The sequence below is a fragment of the Eublepharis macularius genome, chromosome 12 (assembly GCF_028583425.1).
Source record: "Eublepharis macularius isolate TG4126 chromosome 12, MPM_Emac_v1.0, whole genome shotgun sequence".
Classification (NCBI taxonomy): domain Eukaryota; kingdom Metazoa; phylum Chordata; class Lepidosauria; order Squamata; family Eublepharidae; genus Eublepharis; species Eublepharis macularius.
In genome coordinates this window covers 49,300,409-49,309,487 of record NC_072801.1, presented here as the reverse complement: position 1 = coordinate 49,309,487, position 9,079 = coordinate 49,300,409, and the positions used below count along the sequence as shown (strand labels likewise).

Here is a 9,079-nt window from a genome sequence, read left to right as displayed (position 1 = left end):
AATTCTGACACAGAGTGGTGGGTGCAAAAAAAAAGGGCTGCTGCAAAAGGTCTGCTACAGGAGGCTGAGCCAACCACAAAGAGAAAATTCAAGTGCAAGGAGAAGGGAAATTTTAAAAATACACTGGGAAAAAGGAATGAGAGAGAATAAAGCCAACACTGCACTACCAGCTGTCACTAAAACTTTTTTTAAAAACTTGCACAGCCAACTGGATATCCAGTGGCTAATTAGAAGCCTTGTGGGGCAAGAACCCCATCTCCCCCCCCCCTCACTTTCTATGAAAATATGATGGGGCCAGGAAAGGTGTTGGCGGAAGATGTGGTGCCGAGAGGCACCACGTTGGGGACTCCTGATTTAAATAAAGTGGACTGACTTGCTAATGATGAACTTGCAACACGACTGCTATTCAGTGACATGGCTAAATGAATGTGCGTAATCACATCACGTTTACCATTTCTTTGGTTGGGGAGGGGGAACTCCACAACCAGCTGGTGCTTCTTACCACCATTCAGCTGGTCATGGGGGAGGAACAGAAAGAGGAAATGTCCTCAGTGTCTTAACTTGCTGACCTCACTCCTAGTGTTCCTAGAAGTGATGTCAGCATATCACAGAGGGATGTCAGGTACGCTCTAGTATTTGCGCAAAACTCTATGGTTAAATCACACAGTTTTATTCAAATACCACAGAGTCCCCAGTGTGCCCTCAGACTGAAATCACTTCGAGTGACATGAGTGATACAAACACATTGCTGGTGACATGACAACATATCTGGCGAACCACCCATGACTCAGTAAGCCCCCCCCTCATCCTCTGCCAGTTGCCAGCATGCATGAATGATGAAATGCAATTTGTGCTAGTGCACTATGTGTTCTCCAAATACTTTTCTAAATGGTACCCCTTATATATATTTTAAAAAGAGCCCCATGGTGCAGAGTGGTAAGCTGCAGTACTGCAGCCCAAGCTCTGCTCATGACCTGAGTTCGATCCTGGCGGAAGCCAAGTTCAGCCTTCCATCCTTCCAAGGTTGGTAAAATGAGTACCCAGTTTCCTATGGGTAAAGTGTAGATGACTGGGGAAGGCAATGGCAAACCAGCCCGTAACAAAAGTCTGGCAAGAAAACGTTGTGACGTGACGTGCGTCCATGGGTCAGTAATGACTCGGTGCTTGCACAGGGGACTACCTTTAACTTACCTTTTCCTCCTTATACACTGTTTCCCTAATCCCCTTCATATTACTTCAGAGGATGGTTCTTTACATGATACCTTAGGGTGCATTTTATGCATCGGTCCTAGATATGTATAGAAAAAGAAGGCAGCAGTGACACTGCACTTTATGAACTATGCTTGAAGGATTGTTGTGTGCTTCTCCTGTTGTGCAATGCTGTTTTGTAAGATTTGTTTCTAAGGAAACCTTGCTGGCATATTGTTTGTTTCTCCTTAGTGTGGTTGATTTTGAACATCTCTTGATTTATGATATCTTGTCTTTTATTAGTGGACGTAACATTTCTTCACTTCCTTACTCCCACCAGACATTATTGCTTCCAAAGGTTTGGGGGATTTTATAAAACTTTATGGGCTTCTTGATATGGCAAACTTGGGACATCTTATTGCTACTATTTTATAGTTTTGGAAAATATTCTGTTTGATGTATTGTCGAAGGCTTTCACAGCTGGAGAACGATGGTTGTTGTGGGTTTTCCGGGCTGTATTGCCGTGGTCTTGGCATTGTAGTTCCTGACGTTTCGCCAGCAGCTGTGGCTGGCATCTTCAGAGGTGTAGCACCAAAAGACAGAGATCTCTCAGTGTCACAGTGTGGAAAAGATGTGGGTCATTTGTATCTACTCAGGAGGGGTGGGGTTGAGCTGACAAATGCGCTGATCAAGAATTCCTCACTACATCCCGACACGCACAGAAAACTATACAAGACTGAAGCACAGCCACCTAGACTATATGGACTCCCCAAAATACATAAGGATTCAGTCCCACTCTGACCCATTGTGAGTGCCATTGGTTCACCGACATATGAATTAGCTAGACATCTGGCAGATCTCCTGCAGGACCACATCGGGAAAACCTCGTCTTACATCAGAGATTCAGCAGATTTCATCAACAAAATCAGTTCTCTGAAACTCAATCCACAAGACATACTTGTCAGTTTTGATGTTGTATCCCTGTTTACCAAGGTTCCAGTAAAAGACACTATTGCACTTATTAATCAGATTTTCCCAGAGGATGTAACAGCCTTATTCCACCATTGTCTGACAACCAGTTACTTCCAATGGGACAACGAATTCTATGAACAGATGGATGGGGTGGCCATGGGGAGCCCACTCAGCCCAGTTATAGCAAACTTCTACATGGAACATTTTGAAAAAACAGCTTTAGAATCAGCACCCCACAAACCTAGTGTATGGTTCCAGTTTGTGGATGATACATTTATCATTTGGAGCCATGGGGAGGAAGAATTTAGGGTTTTTTTAATCATCTCAACAACATCCACCTGAACATACAATTCACAATGGAGAAAGAAATCGAGGGAAAACTCCCATTCCTGGATACCTTGGTCATCCGCAAAGCAAACTTTCAGTTAGGTCACAAGGTCTACAGGAAACCAACTCACACTGATCGGTACTTACACAAAAACTCCAATCACCACCCCCGACAGAAAAGAGGCATAATGAAAACATTAGTGGATCGTGCAAGACGGATATGTGAGCTGCACTTTCTCAATGAGGAAATTAACCATCTAAACCACGCACTTCAGGCAAATGGCTACTCCAGAAATGGAATCCGAAGAGCAATCAAACCCAGGATGAATCAAACAACCAAGGAAAAACAGTATCCTACAGGAAAAGTGTTTTTGCCATATATCAAAGGAATTACTGATCAGATGGGAAAGCTTATGAAAAAGCATAACCTTCAAGCAGTATTCAGACCCACCCGAAAAATACAACAGATGCTACGATCAGCAAAAGACAGTAGAGACCCCCTCACCTCTGCAGGAGTATACCGTATACCCTGCAGCTGTGGACAAGTTTACATCGGGACCACAAAGCGTAGCATCCAGACAAGAATAAAAGAACATGAAAGACACTGCAGACTTGGACAACCTGAAAAATCAGCAGTGGCTGAACATAGCCTAACTCAAACAGGGCACAGTATCTTATTCCAGGACACCAAAATACTGGACAACACTTCCAACTACTTTGTCAGACTGCACAGGGAAGCCATTGAAATTCACAAGCATAAGCAAAACTTCAACAGGAAAGAAGAAACCTTAAGAATGAACAGAGCATAGTTTCCAGTTCTGAAAAACACCAGGCTAACAAAACATTCTATCCCTGACAATAGCCCTGCAGAGAAGATTAGCACATCAAGTACCAATCCATATGCAAAAGAACCTCCTCAGGATACAGTGAAGCCTCCCGCCATTAGCATTCCACACCCTGGGAAACTCTCACAGGATGACTCAGCTCAACCCCACCCCTCCTGAGTAGATACAAATGACCCACATCTTTTCCACACTGTGACACTGAGAGATCTCTGTCTTTTGGTGCTACACCTCTGAAGATGACAGCCACAGCTGCTGGCGAAACGTCAGGAACTACAATGCCAAGACCACGGCAATACAGCCCGGAAAACCCACAACAACCATCAATATTCTGTTTGCTTTTTTCAAATTGTGTCGTATAATGTGGGACTGGATACTATATTTTTTTAAGCAGAAAGTAGAAATGTGTAATTTGGATACAGGAATATTTGGAGTCACAATATAATGCTATATTCAGAATAGTCATTGCAAATATTTCCAAATCCAATTTTTATAGTTCAAAATATTCAGAATAATTCCTAATATTTGGGGACCTGCTTGCTTCTATGAAAACCACAGTAGGCTGCTTGCAAGAGGAGGAAAGTGAAGCCCATTTCTCAGACAGCCTTGCCTGGCAACTCGAGAAAGGAAACTGCAATATTATCCATGGGGGGAAGGGAGGGATGTTAGTGGGAACAGACTGCTCAGTATCCCCTGATTGAAGTTGGCATGGTTTTGCCAGAACATAGAAGAAGTAGACATGGAGGCATCCATGCAGGAGCCCTGCAAGCTGAAAATGACTGATCTTTTGGCTTACCAGACTGAGAAGAGGTCTGTCTGAGTAGGTCTGGCCAAGGTGGCAACGGGAATATTTCCAGTGAGTGTCTTGATTTGCCCAGTGAGTGGGTAAAATAAACTAGGAGTCAAGTAGCACTTAATGTTCTTTCATATGTATGTGGTTTTGCTGGTGACCTTGAGCCAGTCACACACGGGCTGATTCCGCACACGTTGGATAATTCACTTTCAATGCACTTTACCAATCATTTGAGGTGTATTTTTTGTTCCGCACACAAAAAAATCTGTTCCAAACGATCTATAAAGGGAATTGGAAGTGCATTATCCAGCGTGTACAGAATCACTCACATTCAGCCTAACTTACCTCACAGGAAGATAAAATGGGGAGATGGGTGATGTAAACCACTTTGGGTTCCCACTGGGGAGAGAGGCAGGGTGTAAATGAAGTACATATAACAAAATAAAATGAAAAGAAGCCACAATATGGATGGAAAGAGTATAACTTTAAAGGGTAGAGGTATAAGATAATTAAGATGGAATTTCAGGACCACAGTGGTAAATGAAAAGTGAGTAAACATAACAGGCAAGTAATAACTAATAGCACACTATGTAACATAGAGATGGTAGTTATACAGCAACAAAACATGTCTATTCACACTACAAAATTGTGTGAATTAAAACAATTTGTATTATCCTAAACCACGTTAGTCATTCCTGTATGTCAAATCCGCTCTCTATAGTTCATCATGACATTCATCAAGTTATCCTTATTCTGCTGTGGAATTTTCTGGTGGATCTGCAAAGAGCTTCCTTCACCTCTCGGTTTCTCAGGCTGTATATGAGGGGGTTGAGCATAGGAGTGAGAACAGTGTAGAACAGAGAGAAGGTTTTGTTTAACTCCTTCAAGGCATCCGTTTCAGGGACCACATAGACAATGAATAAGGAGCCATAGAAAAGTATCACCACAATGAGGTGTGATGAGCAAGTAGAGAAAGCCTTCTGTTGTGCAGCTTTGGACTTAATTTTCAAGATGGTGAGAATAATGCAGATGTAAGAGACCAGTGTTAGTGTGAAAGGGGGGACGGTGGCCAGGAAAGCTAGAACAAAGGCTACAATTTTCACAACATAAAGATTGCTACAGGAGAGGTTCAAGACTGGATATATGTCACAAAAGAAGTGGTTAATTTCATACGGTCCACAGAATGTCAGCTGTACGATAAAGGAAGTTGTTATGGTGCTGGTCAGCAGACCATTCATCCAAGATGTGGAAGCTAATTGCAGGCACAGTCTGCCATTCATGAGGGATATATAATGGAGAGGTTTGCAGATTGCCAGATACCGATCATAAGACATCATTGCCAGAAGATAACATTCTGTGGATGCAAAGAGAACAAAGAAATACCATTGTGTCACACAGCCTCCAATGGATATGGATGAATCCCCAGTGAGGAAACTGGCCAACATCCTGGGAAGGATATTTGAAATGTAGCAGGTTTCCAGTGTGGACAAATTCATTAGGAAGAAATACATGGGGGTGTGAAGGTGTTGGTCTACTGCAATTAGTAAAATTATTAGGAGATTCCCAACAATAGACAAAGCATAGATGATTAGAAACAATATAAAGAGGAAAATTCGCAGGTCAGGAAGATTCCCAAATCCCTGGAGGATGAATGTTATGGTGCTTGACTGATTTTCCACACTTTCTGCTTGATATATTATCTTCATTCTGAAATATAAATTAAGCAAATTTAGTCTATGAGGCATTAGCAGTGACACCTGAGCTTACTGATTTCATACATATATAAGAGACAGCCTGGATTTTATTTATTTGGAAAATCTATATGCTGCATCTCCAGAGACCTCTCTGAAACAGCTCATAATTAAAACAATACGACAAAACTGGACATACCATTAAAAACCAAGACCAGGCATAAAAACAGCATTATTGTTATATCCATGCTTACTTACATACATGTTTGTGACTACTGTAGTGGTTCAGAATGCATGTGAGGAGTGGTTGAAAGTTCACTCACATAGGAAAGCGTCCATTATGAAGAGAGAGAGGACACATTCTCTCCACTGGTAGAGTATTTGCTTGGTATGTAGTCAAAGGTTCAACCTTCACCATTTCCAGTTAGAAGGGTCATATAGCTAAAGGATCAGACAGTGAGTGAGGTGAAAAACCTCTAAGACTTGGGGAGGCCCTGACTTGTGTTTGGCCGTCAGAGATGACCGGTGTGGATCCTTAATTCGGGATCGTCGCCGGCACCGATCCACGATCAACTTGATCGGTATTTTTGGGGGGGGATCGTGCCCACCTCTAGCTGCCAGTCAGAGAAGAAATACTTTCTATGACTCTAGGCCTGAACATTCTGCATGTTTACTGAACTTGCAGAGAGGGAGAACAGGTAGGACCCACCCACACACATGATTGCTAGCCAGTGATCATGACCCTTAAACACCAAGGCAGTGTCCAATGTGTCTGCTCCTTTCCAGTGATCAGAGATGGTGCTTTCGGAATGTTGCCAGTCTCTGGGAGGGAATTTACATGTGGACATTGCCTCCAAGCTCACAAACTGGAGATCATGCAGAGGTGGGGGTGTGGGACTAGTACATTCATGTCTGTTCTCCCTCTCTGAACATTCAGTCAGTGCACAGAAGGGTCATGTGTAGCAGGCTAGTATAAGGCAGTTTCATGTGTTCATGTGGTAAAATTCTGAAAGGGTTGAGTAGACTTTACTACTTCAGCTAGTGAAAAGTATATCATGAAGAGAGGTTCTAGTGTGTAGACATGTTTCTATCTGCATGTCATTTTTTAGTAATAACCATGTTATTTTCACCACTTTTCATCTCAGATGGTGAGACCCAAATTACCACCTAAGCATTGAATCTCTGTATTCAGTTGCCTGTGTGGAATTGCCATTATAATTGTGGAAGACCACACTAGAGTATTGGGTTTATGGCCAAACACCAGCCAGCTTTGAGATGAGAACAAGTGGAAGTGTGGAGTTTATTCCTGCCATACTCAATAAGAAATCTCAGCCCCAAAGGTAGCCAGCTAGCCGTCTTCTTCACTAAGGGCCAATGCATGGAAGATCTCCGATCACTTCTTATGATTTTTTTTTACTTTTATTTTGTAGTTTCAGAGAGATCCAATACTGACTGGAACAGCTTGCTTGGAGACTGGATATTTAACTTTTCCTCCCATAAACACACACAATTCCCTGATATAAAAATCATTCTCCAATACAAAGAAAGAAAATGCATGCATCATAAAGAAATCATATAAGGAAGTCAAGAGATGTAATCAGAGAGATCCTGCATTATGTGCAACTTGGGTTTAAGAAAATTGAAATTCTGTGACTCGAAATTAGAAGGCATATTAACAAGCTGCATGTTATTTTAAACATGGCTTGATGTTCAGCATCCAGGTTAAAGGACTTGATGAAATGGCCACTGGTAGGTGCACACGACTCTATTAAAGATTGCAGTCCCATGTCTAGGGCTGCCACCAACATGGCCAATATTACTTGGTCTACTTTCAGACATGGATTTACCATGAATAGTGTGCTAAATGCTGTTGAAACGTTGAAGTTGGCACAATTTCCCCCTGCATGGTGCCAGGCTGACAACCTAGAGCAGAAAAACAAAGTATACAGAGAAGCCCGGGATTCACAGACGATATTAGAGGGTAGGGGTATGGGGAGTCATATTTTTAAAATAAAGGGGAAAATAAGCTTGCTTAAAAGAGAAAGGGGGTCCATGGAGAAGCAAGGGAAAGTAGAGGCATGGAAGGAGAAGAAAGGCAATCTGGTGTAGTGGCTAGACTAGGATCTGGGAGACCTTGTTTTGAATCCCCACTCTGCCACAGAAGCTTACCTTGAGCCAGTCACTCTCTCTCAGCCTAATCTACCTCACAGGATTGTTGTGAGGATAAAATGGAGGAGAAGGCAATGATATTGTAAGCTGCTTTGGGTCCCCGTTAAGAAGAAAGGCAGGGTATAAATGACATAAATAGGAGGAGGACGGAATCCTGCTTATCTGTACTGAGGCATAAACGCCACAGAGGGACTTATTTCTGACTAACTACGCATAAGATTGGTCTCAAGGAGAAGCAGCTCTACATAGGATGAAAGAAACTAAAGAGGTTATACATGGAGACCAAATGAGATACATGAACCTCAGAAAAGGGGCATTTAAAGTGGTAACTGGAAAAATGGTTCAGGGCCTGTTCTCTGACTTCTAAGCCCTGCCAGTATATTTTGAAACTTTTCAGGGTAGTGATAAGGATAAGAATCACATTAATAAAACCATCACATTATACAACACATTCAGTCATGTTCTTGACTATATAGAAATCCTCTTTAAAAGCCATTTAAACTAGTAACTTTGTTTCTACAAGTTAAATTATACACTGCATTTAAAAGAAATGCTTCCTTTTATCTGTCCTGAAGCAATTTCCAGTCAACTACTCTGAGCTTCTCGTTATCTCCAAATTCTTATACCAGACTAGAGATGAGCGCAGGTTTCTTATTTCATTTCATTTCATATATATGTTTTGGCCATGGTCTTCTTGTTTTGTATTTTAGTTTTGGTTCTGTCGATTTCACTGTATTGTGAACACATGTAATAACAACAACAACAACAAACAACAACATTTGATTTATATACCACCCTTCAGGATGACTTAATACCCACTCAGAGTCGTTTACAACGTATGTTATTATTAGCCCCACTACAATCACCTGTGAGGTGGGTGGGGCTAAGAGAGCTCCAGAGAACCGTGACTGACCCAAAGTCACCCAGCTGGCTTCAAGTGGAGGAGTGAGGAATCAAACCCGGCTCTCCAGATTAGAGTCCCGCACTCTTAACCACTACACCAAAATGTATGGGTCTTAAGCACAATTCAAGTGGTGTTTATGCACCTAGTGCATGTTGTGTAAATTCTTAATGCATAATGCTAGTTTACTGATCTG

The 9,079-nt window shown here is 42.0% G+C and overlaps 1 protein-coding gene across 1 annotated transcript; it reads right to left on the bottom strand.

The window, feature by feature from the left end:
- Positions 1 to 4,859: 4,859 nt before the first annotated feature.
- On the bottom strand, positions 4,860 to 5,828 carry LOC129339134 (olfactory receptor 2G3-like). Its single transcript, XM_054993740.1, has one exon. The coding sequence runs from the start codon at positions 5,826 to 5,828 to the stop codon at positions 4,860 to 4,862; it is 969 nt and encodes a 322-aa protein (XP_054849715.1).
- Between the last annotated feature and the right edge of the window lie 3,251 nt (positions 5,829 to 9,079).

Coding starts and splice junctions, on each gene's coding strand:
- LOC129339134 (XM_054993740.1), bottom strand. CDS start 5,828: ATGAAGATAATATATCAAGCAGAAAGTGTGGAAAATCAGTCAAGCACC.